At 34.5% G+C, this 19,084-nt stretch overlaps 1 protein-coding gene across 1 annotated transcript in view; it reads left to right on the forward strand.

Annotated features, from left to right (window-relative positions):
- Nucleotides 1-19,084, forward strand: part of LOC149771472 (uncharacterized) — a 179,362-nt gene that overhangs the window by 85,089 nt on the left and 75,189 nt on the right. The window contains exons 17-21 of the mRNA XM_089948413.1: nt 84-203; nt 1,205-1,333; nt 2,201-2,269; nt 7,187-7,275; nt 16,557-16,697. Of these exons, the coding sequence (XP_089804539.1) occupies nt 84-203; nt 1,205-1,333; nt 2,201-2,269; nt 7,187-7,275; nt 16,557-16,697 (548 nt within the window). The remainder of the gene's footprint in view (nt 1-83; nt 204-1,204; nt 1,334-2,200; nt 2,270-7,186; nt 7,276-16,556; nt 16,698-19,084) is intronic.

Raw genomic sequence — 19,084 nt, forward strand, 5'->3', positions numbered from 1 at the left:
AGTTCTGGTTGTTAAACTTTATTGTATGTTTCATGTTAAATGAATATAGTTTCTTGAAATAAATTAAATTTTTTTCATTCCAGGGAAAATTAGTACCCACAATGAGCCTAGAATGGAGGGAAGAATCAGTTGAGAAAAAATACAATCATGCAACAGCGATCGTTGGCTATGTCAAAAATATCAAAAGAGCCAGAAAACTTCAGGTCTTTATGGTCTTATATTATACAGCAGTTTGCAGTGAGATTTATATAAAAATAAACAGAATAATTTCTTAAATGTTGCATTAACTTTGATGTTTTTGTTACTTTATTAAGATACTTAACGATAAAGCATAATAATAATTATGATAGAATCTTCTCACAAAAACAAACTATGCAAGGAACAATGTTTTTTATTAAACCGAATTTTGTTTAAGAAATATCGAAATGTTAAATTTTCAGTCATTTTGACAAAATATAATACTGTGTCAAATAAAAATAAATTGGCTTTATTCATTATATCATAAACAAACTCAGTCGTAGTTTGTTGACTGATTCAAGCAATCATATGTATAGCACATTAACATGTGTCAACATGTCAGATATATTTCATGTACATAAATTTTATTTTGAGATAAAATTGATACATTGTAACATTGAGTATATTGATAATCAAGATTCCTTGATGATGCATTTATCAACTCACCAAGGACCCACCTCATCAAGAATGATAAAAATTATAGAAATGTGTGGATTGAAATTAACTGATAAAATATATACAATTTCTAGCTTTGCATTGGTTCATTATACATACCAAAATAATATTTGATCATGAGGGAAACAGTTAACAGAGCTTGATAAGATTCCAATTATTTTCTTTCAGACCTATCCTTCAACTTAAACTCAGGATATTAAATATGTTGCATATGTTTTAGACAGCATAGTGGCAACTTTCTTGCTTTTAACCCCAGTGATCCAAGGTTCAATCTCCAATTCATGCAAAACAAGAGTAAACGGTTATCCATCCAGCAAAAGTGATGTACCCCATTTCATGCCAGCATGCAAGCTATCAAGAGTGTATTTTAAATCAATGAGTCATTTTGTGCACTGAAAAGAGGGTATTATTAATCAGTGAGTCATGATGTACACTCAGAATCAACAAGTCATGTTGTACATTCAAAAGAAAATAAAGCAAGTGTAAACATTATATGTTTTATCTGTTTTAGGGTCATATGAATGGCATACTGTGTATCCAGTTTGACAAGCGAAGACTGATTTCAGCTGGGTTAGACAGAGTTATCAGAATTTGGGACATTAGGAGTGGTAGGAGTATACACAAATTTCATGGACACAAGGTACACAAGTTTACAAGCAAAATCAAATCAAAACAGTATGAGAGATAAAGTATAATTGTATTCTATAAGGAACAACTTTTGTATAGTAGACACTGCATCAGTGAAAAGAGATATTGGCCCATTTCAAACAAATTCAGTGAATACAGGGGGCTAGGAGTAATTTAAAATTTCAGGTTATTTAATGGACACAAAATAATTCAACAGGTATATACAGGGTGAAATGAAATATCAACCCTGGGCTTCCCATAACACATTTTAAAACAGAAAGCTTTATTAATGGACTCAAGATAATCTAACATATATGCAGAGAGAAAAGAAAATATGAATACTACTGCAGATAGTACATCGTAAAACTGAAAATGATGTTATTAAAAATGTAACTGCTGATGAAATCTATCTTGTTATGATGAAGGGAAGCAGCATTTTATTTTCAATTTGACCAGAATAACAGGAAATACAATGCATAATGAAAATAGCTGCATGTATTTTAAAAGGAATGAAATTGCGTATAACGATAACAACTAATGTAATCACTTACACGCATACATTATTGATGTATATGGTAAAATATTTATAGATGATCCCTTATGAGCTTTAATTTCCCATGAATAACTGAAGAAGTTAAATGCTTGCTTGTGAAAATTTCCTGTGGAAATTTAGTGAACTTTAAATGAGCTTAGAATATGTTTGAAATCTATCGTAGCTTATATAAGGATCAGAAGGAATACTACACGTAATATTTGTTAAATTTATTCTCCAATGCTTTTTGTTTTTGTTGTTAATTATCAATATTTTTGGAAAAAATGTATCATATTTTTGGAGGAAAAATATCATACATTGAGAAATAACATGATTTTTAATTTTCAGGGAGGCATTCGCTGCATGTTTCTATATGACAATACTCTCTACACTGGCTCCTGGGATACAACTATAATGGTTTGTAGGATTACATATCTTTGTTCTCTCCCTTGTATAAGGATGATAAGATTTACAGACCTATGCATGTCCAATGACACACTGTTGATAACATATGAGCCTAACTGGACTTGAGATAGACATCATATAAACAGAAAATTCCAATGTCAAACAACACAGTTATATTAAGATTTATTCATGCAATCTGTCATGGTTTCATTTGTGCAGTATATATGTGCTGATTAAAATCATGACTAGAACAGGTTAGAATATATACCAAATGATCACCCTGTTTATGGGCTAGTCCATGTTTTGTTGACATAAATACATACATACCAGCCATTACGCTTTTGGCATAATCATTAAAAAAAATCACCAAATTATTTTCCACATGACTGCTTACAGATTACGCTTTTTTGCTATATTTGAGCATATTTTGTGTTTGTATTTTGGTTCTAACCCATACGGGTATGCCCTTTCTTACAAAACGTTTGACCAGCTCCAGAACCAGGTTAGTAGTAAAATTGTATATTTTTCATACTGGCAGTTTTTCTGGTATGTAATATATAGATTACACTTTATACACCAAAATTAAGCTTATAGCCACCTATAATATCAATAATTACACTTATACTTCTCAGGGGGTTGGCATGTATGTAAATATTCTTTACATCTGTATATACCTTAGGTATCCCTTTTCTAGTTGTCAGATTTCATCTTCAGGGCTCTACATCACAGTTTTGTGTCAGTGTTTTTGCAAGTTTAATGCAGTTTGGATACATTACACTGGTCAACAGTGAAATCATTACTGACTTGAAAAGGCCCTAATCTGTAGTATTTTGGTGTGCCGAACACGAATATAACCGTGAAAAATTTGTATTGGCTCTCGTTTTGAAGATATTCATATACCTCATTTTCTATGTTTCACTGTGTAAATTTCTCCAGTAGGACTGCAGCAACATCCGGAATAATGATGTAACATTGCATAATACCATCATGCTCACATCATCCACAGTTGATTGCATCATTTTCTGATGCAATGCAATACTAATGCCATGCGGCTGCTGAAGTAAGTTGACGTCAGCAGTGTACTATACATGTGTAGGCCTATTATACTAATGCCAGGCGGCTGCTGAAGCTGACGTAAGCAGTGTACTATATAAAGCCCAATCAGATAGGTTCAGCATTTAAAATATTTTAGACGTTGTGTGAGACAGTTCAAGCTACTGTTACATAAAACTTATTATTTTATCCATTTACGTACAATAAAGAACAGTAATGCCTCGAAAGTGTGTTAATACCGCGGACAATTTTTGCTATATTTGTGGGGAAGTGACATTTGCCAACCAGAAGAAAAGTATCAATTCTCAAGTGAAGAAGGCATATCATCTTTACTTCGGATGCAAGGTTGGTGACCAAGACAAGCCTTGGGCTCCGCATATATGCTGTGCTACATGTACAACACAGCTTTCACAGTGGTTGAATTTCAAAAGGTCATCAATGCCGTTTGCAGTCCCAATGGTGTGGAGAGAGCCAAGCAACCACCTAAATGACTGTTACTTCTGCTTGGTTCCTCCTCTTTCCGGCGGAATAACGAAGCGAAAGAAGTCGAGAATAGTCTACCCAAACATTCCGTCTGCATTGAGACCAGTTCCACATGGTGAGGGACTTCCTATTCCAGAACCTCCAGCAGAATATTCTCTTGATTCATCTGACGAAGACAAAGGTGAGTCGACCTGTTCTTCTCCTGGTCCATCAGCATGCAGTGATCCAGATTTTCACTGTGGTGCATCATCAACCCCACACAGAATAACACAGGAAGAACTAAATGACCTGATTCGTGATTTGGACTTATCAAAGAACAAGGCAGAATTGCTAGGATCAAGACTCCAACAATGGAATCTTCTAGAAGAAGATGTCACAATTACTGCATATCGAAAGCGCCACCAGCAATTGGAGCCTTTCTTCAGAAAGGAAAGTAATCTGATATTCTGTTCCGATATTGAGGGCCTCATGAATGCTTTAAAAATCACTCATGACCCACAAGAATGGAGACTATTTGTGGACTCTTCGAAACTGAGTCTCAAGGCTGTGCTTTTGCACAATGGAAACATTCTTCCATCTATTCCAGTAGCGTATGCTGTCCACATGAAAGAGACATACGATAACTTAAGGCAGCTACTGAATTCCATTGAGTATAACAAGTACAGCTGGCACCTCTGTGGTGATTTGAAGGTAGTTGCCCTTTTAATGGGACTGCAGCAAGGATATACAAAATACATGTGTTTCTTATGCGAGTGGGATAGCCGAGCAAGGGAAATGCACTACATGAGGAAGGAATGGACTCACAGGCAGAATGTAGCCATTGGAGAGAAGAATATCCAACACCCAGCTCTGGTTGAGGCTCAGAAAATCTTGCTACCACCCCTTCACATCAAACTAGGTTTGATGAAGAACTTCGTGAAAGCCATTGACCGGACTTTGCCAGCATTCCGATACCTGCATGAAAAATTCCCTCGACTCAGCGAAGCAAAGATTAAAGAGGGAGTTTTTGTGGGTCCTCATATTCGAGAGCTTTTCAAAGATGACCGGTTCAACAACTTGCTGGAAGGTGACGCGAAACAAGCATGGAATGCTTTTCGCCTAGTTTCTACAAACTTCCTCGGAAATGTTAGGGCAGAAAACTATAAGGAACTAGTAGAAGACATGTTGATGAAGTATAAGAAACTTGGCTGCAATATGTGTCTAAAGATTCACTTCCTTCATTCCCATTTGGATTTCTTTCCTAGCAACTGTGGTATTGTTAGTGATGAACACGGCGAACGTTTTCATCAAGATATCGCAACAATGGAACAAAGATACCAGGGAAAATGGTCCACTACAATGCTGGCTGACTACTGCTGGACACTCCTCAGAGATGCTCCCGAACAGCTGTACAAGAGACAGGCGAAGAAATCTAAGATGTAGTCAATGACTTGATTTTTTATAGGTAGGCTATTACAGTTGACCTTTTACTATTGGAATGCATTTCGTTATGTAAACATTAATTTCTTGCAGATTACAAAAAAACTAGAGCCAATTTTGCAATTTGACTGTCATATTCGTGTTCAGCACATAAAAATTGATAAGAATTGACTAATTTTATTTCAGTAACATGACTTTTGTAAAAATTTGTTGTCCAGTGTTATAGGACTGGTAGCATGAGAAAAATTGTACTGTGTTCCTCAGCTAGGATACATTATAATACAGGTATCATGAGAAACACTGTACTGTGTTCCTCAGCTAGGATACATTATAATACAGGGAGCATGAAAAAGTGTACTGTACTCCTCAGGATACATTATAGGATAAGGAACATTAGAAACACAGTAATGTATTCCTAATTTTACAATGCATTATAGTACAGGGAGTATGAGAAACAATGTACTGTGCTCTTCATTTAGGGTGCATTATGGTAAAGGTATCATGAGAAACACTGTACTGTGTTCCTCAGTTAGGAACGTTATAATACAGAGAGCATGAGAAAATAATATGTACTGTACTCCTCATATCCCTTGTTTATGGTTTGTTTTGTTGGGAGGTAGGGTGGGCTTCACTATTTGCAACATTGAGTAATGCTCACAAAGGTGCAAGAAAGCTTAAATTCTCATCCAGTACTGTCAAAGCTGTTTATGTCATAGGCATTCATGCTCAATTTGACATTTCAATAACCCATATTTAGCATTTTATATTACATATGTAACACGATCAAGACATTATACAGTACAAAGGAATTTTTCAGAGGTATCTAAATGTACTTCAGAGTCTGCATTGTAATAATGTAGTTTATTTTAATAATAGTGTAATTTACATTATGAATGTATCTTTACATGTACATGACCTTGTCCAAAATCAAGTTCGTAGTGTACCTGACCAGTGACATTGATTTTGTAAAGAAACAGAATACATAGCTGGAATTTTCTTTGATTGTGGATTAAATATTTAGATCATTATTAATGTAAGTATATTTACCAGAATTTGAGTTAAAAGCTCCAGTCTTGATTTCAACCTTAGACTCTTCTAGAATGGAAAATTCCAATAAGTGACAGAGTTTTTCCAGAAAATGTTAGGTCAAGTAGATGGATAAATAATCTTGTTTATCAGTAGATTATTCATTCTAGCCATAACATCAGGAGCAGAATCATTCTTATTGTTATGTTCAGTTTTTGATTTGCATGGATTTATTTATTCAAATTATTTTTTCCTGGAAATACAAAGTGCTCATCCATAATATTCTTGGACAGGAACATTAATTTGGAATTATATTGAATTCAGACAAGGACATTTTTCAATTACATTATTGTGATATAACAAAAGACTGTTTGCACATCATCACAATCCAGGTCATTGGTGCATTAGCACATTCCAGACTACAGGCACATCAACATATTCAATATTGGAATTTAATTGGAATACCACTGGAATTCAGTTGGAACTTCATACATTTGGGACTGTGATAAAAATTTTAGGGCTATTGGGATTTAATTCACAATACTGTAAGTTCTTTTTAAATTTTCACTTTGTATTCTTGGGAAATAAATTATTTATTGAATTTTACGAAACTTGTTGGGTTTTTGCTCTTTTCTGTTACTTAGTATAAGTCCATAGAGATAAAATAATTAGAAATCATTTAGCGCAACTGAATGCATTTGCTATTATATATTGTTGATTGATCTTAAATATTATACAGTAAACTGCATTTAAAATGAAATCAGGTTCAGCTAAATATCTGATAAAATGACAAACATCACAATATTTCTACTTCTGATGTTTTAGATAATTTTCTTCCTCAATTATAAGAAAATTCAGATATAACAATGTGATTTTGGTGGTCCCTTCAATTTTATTATGCGCTGCCTTTATTTGTAAATATTAGGACATATGACTTGTCTTTTTCAGGTGTGGGACTTAAAAACTCTGACCAGGAAGTGTGTACTGATAGAACACATGGGCTCCGTTAGCTGTTTACATGTCACCAATGATTATATGTAAGACAGGCTCATATCTCTGTCAATTTATCAGATATACATGTTTATAAGTTAGGTACAACTGCAAACTGCATTGACCCAGATATTCTAATGCAGAATGCACTGGCAAATCTCCTTCTATGCCATAATCAGTAGAACAAGCAACATAGACCCTAATTTGCATGCACATTATGCAGGATTTGCAATTGGACCAGACAAATAAGCGAGTATATATAGTATATTTTTAGCTTTATAAATTATGCAAATTTATTTAACTGAAACAAAAAGATATAATCCATCCCGTCTGCATCCAGCCTATTAAAAACATATTTATCACATAATGATGTCATAAAAATCATTTGTCACACTGTTGTGTATCACTTAGAAGTGCCACATGCCAATGTCATTTAGTAATTCATGGCCTTTAATGTTATATGGTAATTATTGCCCCTGTTTATGAAAAGACAAAACTTTCTGTTCGTCCATCCATCAACAATTTGGTTTGCACAAAATTATTTTATTGCGCTAGTTGAATTTTAACTAAATTTGATCTAAAACTTAATTTTTGATAAGGCTTAAAAAAAATTATCCAGCTGTATATTGATAAGGCCTCATATTTGATATACAGCTTTATATTGATAAGGCCTCATATTTGATATACAGCTTTATATTGATAAGGCATCAGATTTTATATGCAGCTTTATATTGATAAGGCCTCATGTTTGATATGCAGCATTATATTGATAAGGCATCAGATTTTAGATACAGCTTTATATTGATAAGGCCTCAGATTTGATATGTAGCTTTATATTGATAAGGCATCAGATTTTAGATACAGCTTTATATTGATAAGGCCTCAGACTTGATATGCGGCATTATGTTGTTAAGGCCTCAGATTTGATATGTAGCTTTATAATGATAAGGCTTCAGATTTGATTTGCAGCTTTATACTGAAATTTTTGTGTCTTCTTCATATACTTTACCTGAGCATAATATGTTAGGAGTACATCCACTACTCTCACAAGTCCCGTCACCCCAAGCTAAAAAAAATATTTGTTACATCTTTCGACTTGTTTTAGCTTAGAAATATTGAAAGGTTGTCTGTTTGCCAAAGTGGAAGTTAGATGAGATGGTGCCTCTTGGTGAGACACAGCATTTTTCTGTTGCTGCCATTCGAGGGCTTAATCAACAGCTTGTTTTTGATTGGTTAAAGCTTTTCATTGCATATGTTTCCTCCTGACAGATTCTATTCATATCAGGCTTTAATATCATTATGAAGATATGGCAATTCATTCTACACCCTGTTTGCCATTTTTTCATTGGGGTCCAGCCATTATGAAAGTAAGACGATTCATGTTGCAGCAGTCTGTCTCAGTCTTTTTGACTCTGTGGTCAAGGCATATGTTTTACAACAGTGCTTTGATTTCATCATGTTACTTGACTGATTTCACCTTTGCATGCCATTTGTTTTTTCTCTGTTTATAGGTATCATCATGGGCAGAATTTATTGCATAGGGCACAAATACTTATAAAAGTTGGCTGAAGACAATCACTTTTCTCTGTATAAATTGTTTCTGGTACAGTTTAGGTTATACATACAACGTGTGTTCATGCCAGTTGAAGGATGTACTGGTGACCAAACTACAAACTAGGAAGAATTAAACTAAAAAGTGTGCAAACAAGGATATGAATGCCATCAGCATTGCCACTGATGCGACCTCCACCCAGAAGACAGAAAGCTTGTCCATCTAAAGGAATATTTGTCAGTCATCTCAAGCTCCACCATCATTTTGCCACAAACAGAAGAAATCTTTATTGCAATACCTGTTATGGTTGTAATGACATGGTACAGTGCCCTGTGAGAACCAGTCGTTGATATGCCAGCAATACAGGCACATCCTGGAGCTGGTTATGGTGGTCATTCCTAGATATGCCAATACTGGACTTTGGCACCAGGGGATAACTGGCTATACACCACACCAGCTCCAACACAGCCTCGACCTATGCATTTGATTTCTAGGATCAGGTACTGTGATCTCTTCCCATGGTACATCTGGTCCGTTACAGTCCTAGCTCTGACTCACACAACTTAGTATAACCAGCACCAGAATAAGTGAACCGCCTCAAGGTACTCAGTACTGGACTCACAGAAGTATTATGATTCGCACCAGTTAGGTCCATCACTAGTCCCGGACTTGCCATGACCTGGGACTGGTTATGGTAATACCCCATTCTCAGTGCCAATCCCATATAACTGACTCTGCACATAGTTAACACCAGGAGATTACTGTTTCTCAAAATGGCCAGACTAGCCTTGTTTACCATCTCACACAATCTACTTCACCAGTTTAGTCATTGCACATTGCCCCTTCTCTATCACCACACTTTTCCCTATTCAAAGATTCTTCTTACAATCAGCATCTTTCTGACAGTGTCCAGAGAAGACTCAGCAGAAAATGATGTCATGGCCATGTAGCCCTTTATTTGATGTATGTGGGGAAGACACTAACAATTTGTCTCAGAATGAGAGACTCTGCCATGAAGACCCATTGGTCTTGAAAGCCATTTCAGAGGACCTCCACATTTATGTTCAGCATCCCATACCATTGTAAAGGGCCACCTTCAGATGTTCCAAGATACACATACAAAGTCAATATTCTGCAGCATGAAATAAACAGTTATGAAAAGAGTGATATATTTTATTTACAGCTCATTAAAATTTGCTCCTGACTTTTTCAAGTTTACAAATCCAATAGCAAGCTTTGTCTAGTCAAAGAGCTAAGCTGATTCATCCAGTTCATTCAGGCATCATGCTTCAGAATGGAGATACAAAATCAAACCTGTATTCCCAATACATTTTGAGCAAGACACTCGAGTTCAAACTCAAAGCTCCAGAATCAGATATGATACTTGGATAATGCCTGCGTAACTGAATCTGAACATGCTAATACAGAATCAGATATGCTACTTGGAGAATGCCTGCATAAGTGAATCTAAACATGCTGATACATAATCAGATATGATACTTGGAGAATGCCTACATAACTGAATCTGAACAGTCATGTTAATACAGAATCAGATATGCTACTTGGAGAATGCCTGCATAAGTGAATCTAAACATGCTGTACATAATCAGATATGATACTTGGAGAATGCCTACATAACTGAATCTGAACAGTCATGCTAATACAGAATCAGATATGATACTTGGACAATGCCTACATAACTGAATCTGAACATGCTAATACAGAATCAGATATGATACTTGGACAATGCCTACATAACTGAATCTGAACATGCTAATACAGAATCAGATATGATACTTGGACAATGCCTACATAACTGAATCTGAACATGCTAATACAGAATCAGATATGATATTTGGAGAATGCCTACATAACTGAATCTGAACAGTCATGCTAATACAGAATCAGATATGATACTTGGACAATGCCTACATAACTGAATCTGAACATGCTAATACAGAATCAGATATGATATTTGGAGAATGCCTACATAACTGAATCTGAACATGCTAATACAGAATCAGATAGGATACTTGGAGAATGCCTGCATAACTGAATCTGAACATGCTAATACAAAATTAGATATGATACTTGGAGAATGCCTACATAACTGAATCTGAACATGCTAATACAGAATCAGATATGCTACTTGGAGAATGCCTGCATAAGTGAATCTAAACATGCTGATACATAATCAGATATGATACTTGGAGAATGCCTACATAACTGAATCTGAACAGTCATGCTAATACAGAATCAGATATGATACTTGGACAATGCCTACATAACTGAATCTGAACATGCTAATACAGAATCAGATATGATACTTGGAGAATGCCTACATAACTGAATCTGAACATGCTAATACAGAATCAGATATGATACTTGGACAATGCCTACATAACTGAATCTGAACATGCTAATACAGAATCAGATATGATATTTGGACAATGCCTACATAACTGAATCTGAACAGTCATGCTAATACAGAATCAGATATGATATTTGGAGAATGCCTACATAACTGAATCTGAACAGTCATGCTAATACAGAATCAGATATGATACTTGGACAATGCCTACATAACTGAATCTGAACAGTCATGCTAATACAGAATCAGATATGATATTTGGAGAATGCCTACATAACTGAATCTGAACAGTCATGCTAATACAGAATCAGATATGATACTTGGACAATGCCTACATAACTGAATCTGAACATGCTAATACAGAATCAGATAGGATACTTGGAGAATGCCTGCATAACTGAATCTGAACATGCTAATACAGAATCAGATATGATATTTGGAGAATGCCTACATAACTGAATCTGAACAGTCATGCTAATACAGAATCAGAGGAAATAGAGTAAAAAAAAGTCATGAAAATTTGATTATTCTGTCTTCATGCTGATTACTGTTGCAGGATGTCAAAGATTTCAGACTTTGAGTTTGAGTTTCATGCTAAAAGCTGTTTAGAATGTAGACTTCACAGTCAGCCAAGCTCTCTAAGATGCACATTGTCACAGTCCTGTTTACAATTCTTCCCAAAAACTCCATAAGTTGTTGTAATGTTTTCTGCTACAATCATACAAGGTCAGACTCAGGATATTTCCTAAATAGGTTAGCCTTTATCTTTGCTATAAAATATACCAATATAAAATATACCAATCAGGTTTTAATGCAGAAATAATCATTATTCAAGGGTGCAAAGCATATTTTTGGTCAAATTTCTTATTGCATTATGGGTTATTGTAGAAAATAAACTGTCATAACTTATGGCTCGCAACATCTACTTAAATATGTTTTTTTAAAATATTTTATATCATTTGAGTGTGGTATTAATATTTCTATGATAGTGTTAAACAAGTCTATTATATTTGAACAGGTATCGTTGTAAACATTCAAACAGAGCATTTAAACTATATAAGATGTGAATTCTTATATGAAAATCTTTTGTTTGCATAAATTAAATTACATCCTAGAAAAACCAGTAAATATTATCCTTCCTTTAATTTGACCTTACTTGGGTTTTAAATAGTATTTGGTTCACTTTCAGACTTTGGAAAAATATTTGTGAAAGTATTTCAACGAAGTTTTATTGAAACAACAGGTTTACAAATATGATGCATACATCTTCTTTGAGAAAAATTCAAACAAGAATATCATTTTGGCTCTAGGAATATTTATTTCTAATCACAGATATCAGTCAGGTTATGTATTTTCTTTACCTAAAGATATTTATATTTTTAAATGAACTGGGTAAGAAAAAAATATGTATTGAAATAGTAAATTATGTGCAAGGTCCATGGTAAATTAAAAGTTTTGGTAAAGTGACCACCAAAATACATATGGTAAAATATGAAGAATTTTGAGTGTTTAAAACTGTTGCTTGAAAGAACTGTTTTATTAAACCTTTGAGACAGATAGTATAAACACAAAATAAATATTCTCGTGAATACTCCAGAAAATATGATATCATATATGCTTTTTTGGCTATTTGGACAAATTGACAGGCACTGGGTTGACTATTTTGCCAGAATCTTTCTCAGAATGTGTAAGGAAGAAAATAATTATATATCAATGATTATACAAGAATGATATTAGTTAGTAACCAGAATGTGGTTAGATAATTCATGCATCCTGCAGATAACAAATAAACCTTGATTTTCTTATCTGAATATTGAAATTAAGTTGTTCCATAATTTTTTTAATTTTGTTGATTATCTGAAAGAATAATACAAGAAACATTTTTATTTAGGTTAAGTACTGATAAAAATGCATTTAAATTTCAATTATACACTACGTATTACATATACGAACAAAATTCATTTATCAGTAGTAGTCTGACATCAAAATGCCTTGGTTATTCACTAACTTGTCATGAAATTTTCAGGGTTCTCTTAACTTGTGTAAATTCTTCACAACAATTGTGCAGTACCTAGTCTGAACCCTGAACCCTTTATAAAGAAAGATATGAACCAGAAACATTTTTCAAGGGACCAGTTAACTAATGTTTTGGACTGTATGAGGTATCATGTCATTAAATGGGAGGAGCTTGGCTAACTTACCTTTGCATTGTTATACTTCTGTTTACTTGCTTTTTTACCTCTGCCTTCTGTTTACCATATATACTCGCGTATAAGCTGAATAATTTAGAAAAATAATAAAGGCCTGGAAGAAGGGGTTTTGGTTTCTCTGCAGGCCAAGGTCTAAATTAGAAAAGGTTTTAAGTTTTCTTGTTGATTACTGTAATGGCTGTACATTTTGGGACACGAATAAAAATGATTTTTCAATGCCCTAAGACTTATGTGCATGTAAAAAAAAATACATTTTCCATGCCCCAACACTTTCTGAACTGTTATAAACTACAATGGTTGTTTTTGTTATTATTTTGAATGTGCCTTTTTCTGATTTCTCCAATATGAAATTAAATAAAGGTAAATAAAGACTTCACCATTCATGGGCCACTTAAGAGTTTACCCAGAAGACCAGGCTGTACTATAATGTATAGAAGATTAACAGTGCAAATTGTGTTTAGCATCACTTAAATCCATGTTTTATTCCCAGACATATTATACACAGACTATTCTTTATTCATCGTTTCGACCAAATTGCATTCTTTCATATAACATTTTAGCTAGTTGCTAATCGCAGTTTTATTTAGGTTGATCCACACGCTCGTGAGTTACTCTTTTTCAGTGATATAAGTGATCCTACAAATTGAAGTAATCCTTATGAAAATGTACACGTGTTTAATTGTGTAAGGCACATAACCTGCATAATTGTTACATGTTCATGAAAGAATGATATCTAACAAAGGCTAAAATTCTGAATATAGATTGACTAAGATCATCATCAATCTCTTTTACTTTTGTGTTTTGGCTGAACAAAATAATAAATTTCCACACATTAGAAAGCTGGATGTTTAGGTGTCTCCTTTGTTTATAATTGGTAGATTTGTCTTTTGTTTTCCGACAGCGATACAAGCCAGTGAATCATTGAAACCCTGAAACTGGCTTGGGTTACGATGGAATTTTGACTGGCAACTATACCAGTACTTGGAAATATAATTGGTTTTCACTCCAAAATATTAGAACGATTACATTAGTTTTATAAAGCATGGTGGAAGGTTGCTAAAATCAAATTACAACTTAGTTTTTACGATAATAGCATAATTTTCGAAGCATTATTTCTGAAACTTCATTATTGCATTTTGGAGGTATCATTAAAGTTTAGTGCAGTTTTGTGCATGATTCAAATACAAATTATGTACTTCATTCAGTGGAATGTACTCTAATCTGTGCATGTTCAAACCTGCAATGTACACACAGTGGTGCCATTGTGTAAATACACTCACTAACTTAAATGCGAGCATTGAACTAAACTCAGTTGTTGTTCATTGTTGTCATACTGGAATTGCATTTTAATGAGTTAAGGTACCGGGTATTTACAGTTTCAAGGCAAGATAAAAACATAATTACTGGTGCATTGATATAAAACGTCTGATGCAATAACGTATAAACAAACAGTAATTAACTTCAGTAAAAAGGGAAAGGTTATGTTATATTAATCTGTGAATGCCCAGTTTTTGTCATCCTCCAGTCAAGTTATTCACATATTCACAAATCTGAATTTGGCAGAATCAATAAGAAAACAGAAAACAGAAAATTCAGTAATTTCTTTATTTTCTCAAACAAATTTATGAACTTATTCCATTTCTATGTAATAACCATACATACCAACCCAGAAGCAAGATATGTATATGCATAATTTTTGCTAATACAAATTTACCTAAAAAAATGCATTTAGAACTTATTGTGTACCATCTTGTTATTTCGTCTCCGACTTGTGGTTCAGTGTATATGCGCGTCATGCACTTTTATGTTGTTGTTGTGGGGTTTAATGCCATTTTTCAGCACACAATAGGCTATGCATGGCGGCCAGTATTAATGGTGGAGGAAGAACCCGGGAAAACCCCGAGAAGAACCACCGACCCATGAGAAGCTACTGGCAAGCTTTCTCACATACCCACATTGGCCGAATCCTGGACTCGAACCCACACAGACAGAGGTGAGATGGCAGTGATCCGTAACGGAGAGCACTTTAGACCACTCTGCCACCATGCACTTTTTAGTGTTGATACCTATTCAGTTTTGGGGAGGATGCGGCATACACGCGAATGAGCTTATACATGAGCATATACAGTACTTCTGTTCACTTGGCTTACTTACCTCTGCCTTCTGTTTATTTCTGTTCATTTGACTTCCTTGCCTCTGCCATCAGTGTTGGGGTTTTCTCAGCTGGTGAGGCGGGCTTATTGTGCTTGTGAACTCACTGTCTTGGTGGAATTATCTAATCCATATTGACTTGCCCTTTCACACCATGGTCTTCAGTGAAATCCATATTGACTTGCCCTTTCACACCATGGTCTTCAGTGAAATCCATATTGACTTGCCCTTTCACACCATGGTCTTCAGTGAAATCCATATTGACTTGCCCTTTCACACCATGGTCTTCAGTGAAATCCATATTGACTTGCCCTTTCACACCATGGTCTTCAGTGCAATATGTGCCCAGATCTGTCAAGGACGTTTATGCACTGAGGTGGAACACAAAGCTTCTGACCTTTGCCTCTTCAGTTCCAAATTCAAATTCCTATGAAGCCAACACTTTTTCCCTAAATTGAAATAGTCTAACTTGCATATGAATTCCCCACAACATCTCTGATTCCAACTGTCAAACTAAAAAGAAAGGTAATCAGAATGTTGTCTAATCCTGATTGCTTTACTCAGGTGGGAATAATCAGTTATCTTATGTTACTTTTAGTTGCATAGAAGTTTTTTGTAAATAAAATCTTCTTTTCAGCTTTCTTTTACAAGAGCAATATCTAAGCAAAGTGTAGTTAGGTGTGGTCACAGAAAATTCCACTGCTTACTTAGTACAGGCTGAGTATCATCTATACTTGCTTATAAGTTCAGTCCAACTCTGATCAATCTAGACCTTTGTTGTACTGATTACTCATGACAAACTGCAATGACCCAGATCGTTATGCAGTGGCAGATCTGGGTCTATTCAGTTTGCAATTGGACATGTCTTATAAGTGAGTTTATATGGTATTATCTAATGTATTTAAAGAAAAACACAGTTGTAAAACCATCCATTTTGCTTTATTTGTCATAATCAAAATAATTATGTTAAAGCCATTCCACAGAGAAATGTATGGCAGAGATGGAGGTAACTTGTCAAATTTGAGTATTTTCTGGACATTTCAGAATCTCAGGTTCCCATGATACAACAGTGAGAGTTTGGTACAGAAACACCTACTACTGTTTAAATGTCTTGCATGGACATAAGGGGCCCATTACTTCACTTGCCTTTGATGGTCAGTTTGTGGTCACTGGGTCCATGGACATGTAAGTACAGTCTTGATTGAGATTGATAATGACATTATGGTGAATAGTGTAGACCCAAAGATATATTATGTTTTTTATTGCTTATAAGAGCGAGACTTTGCTCTTTTACTTAATTCTGATTAAAAGAGACATCTGCTTAAGATAAATAGATCTGACAGGCAGTGATATGAGGTTTTGTTTTGTTTTGTTTCACCAATATAATTACTGGTTTTCGTATTCCTGAAAGTATTCAGTATCATTAAGAAGATATGGTTGCTTTTGATAATTATCCCAAACACAAAATGCAGTGCTTAATTTAATAGGCTGCAAATAATAGGTTGCAGGGAATCCCAGGGGTCAGGAAAACATGAACTTTTATTTATTGCTGCCTATCAGATCTCCATATTGTCAGAAATATATTTTTTAATCAGATTGTCTTACTCAGTATTCATATGTGCATTTATATGTAAGAATGTCAAACTACAATGATAGAGGTAGAAAACTTTGATTGCTGATTTGAGCAAGTTTGCTAGTGTGCATCAGGAGGTTATAATGGTGCTGGAAAATTGTAAAAAGATCATTGCCAGAATTCCTAATTTTTGTGTCATATTTTGAAACAATGTTTTTTACATACCCATTTAATCTTACATGGCTGATCTGGCATGTGATACAGATGTTCACTTGTTATGGCTTAAATGATATGAATATTACAAATTTTATTACATACCCATTTAGTCTTACATGGCTGATCTGGTATTTGATACAGATGTTTAATCTGTAATCATGTATCTCACATTCTGTAATGCATACCTAAAATTTCTGTATCACACACACAGCCTAGAACTGCTGTTACAAGTTAAAATATTAACTAATAGTCCACCTATAAAATAATGGGAACAGTTTATTGTTATACATTTTAAATTACTAAAAACTGTCAACACCATTTGTAATTTTTTGAAATGCAGTTATATTTGGTGAAAATGGGCTGCTTTTGGCACTGGGGATAATGGGAGAGTAGCGAGGAGCAATTAAGGTGCATTTCATGGCGTCTGGGGGAAAAAATGAGGGTTTGTTGAGGCGAACAACAATATGTTGGATAGAATGTTTCATAATGAGTTACCAGATGATGCTGGTGTGCAAAGTGAGAGAGAGAGACAGAGACAGAGAGAGAAGAGAGAGAGACAGAGAAAGAAGAGAGAGAGACAGACAGACAGAGAGAGAAGAGAGAGAAGAGAGACAGAGAGAAAAGAAAGAGAGAGACAGAGAGAGAGAGAGAGAGGAAGAGAGAGAGAGAGAGAAGAGAGAGAGAAAGACAGAGACAGAGAGAGGAGAGAGAGAGAGAGACAGAGACAGAGAGAGAGACAGAGAGATAACAGAGAGAGAGAGATAACAGAGAAAGAGACAGAGAGAGAGAGAGAGAATGTAATATGCCACTGGAATCTTATATTGAAATTTTTAGAAATCCAGACAAAGTTAGACACGTAAAATCATGTCAAGATCCACGGCATGGTTAGAAATGATCCACGTTTGGGCACAATTTTACCCCATATTTAATTCCCAGAAGACATTCCATGATGGAAATCACCGGAAATACAATACATAGCTAAAGTCCATTGAAGTTTCAGAGTTTCAAAGATATGGTCTGCTGAATTATATTTTTTGTAGGAACAAGTTTAAGTAGAGAGACTTACAATTTTGTTTATTAAAATTACAGAAGAATCAAATTTTGTTTAGTAAACATGAGGATAAAACTGGTAAACATTTGCAACGTAAAGGTAGACGTAGCACAGAGAGCAGTAGCTGTTTTGTTTGTGACCCATATTAGAAGTATCATATCCATGATGTATGCTGTTACCAAGATCAGTGTGGAAACTGTATGTTCACAATTTAAATTCTCATGACTGTTCAAGTACAAAATAAAAAGAAAACAGATCAACACTGCAATATTGTTTAGAATTGTCTGTTAAAATATATCCAAATAAATATTAAAATCTAGTTAGGATGTTAGAAAGAGACTGAATCTTTCATTTCTTATTGTTACTCTTAAATTATGCCTTTAAGTTCAGTTCATAATAATTTCTTGTATTAATTGGAAATATAAAAATGTTGAGTTTGAATGTATTGTAAATGAATGAGCTTTCTGTATAAACTGAAATCCATGTAACTACTTTTAGTTTGCAAAATTTGCCCTGAAATGTACTTTGAAGAAAAGTGTATATTCAGTACCAGTATATAGACTGTAAGAAAAGGAACCATATACTGGCCCAAAACCTATGTTCTAATAGAGAGTAAGGTCAAATATTCACTTGCATGTTACTGCAGATTAAATCCATTTAAATGTCCCATACAACATTTTTACAATTCAGAGCTAAAGAGTAAATCCATATTTGAAATGCAGACAGACCGAT

Source organism: Sinohyriopsis cumingii, unplaced genomic scaffold (assembly GCF_028554795.1).
Source record: "Sinohyriopsis cumingii isolate HCF-2022 unplaced genomic scaffold, ASM2855479v2 utg001831l, whole genome shotgun sequence".
Taxonomy (NCBI): Eukaryota; Metazoa; Mollusca; class Bivalvia; order Unionida; family Unionidae; genus Sinohyriopsis; species Sinohyriopsis cumingii.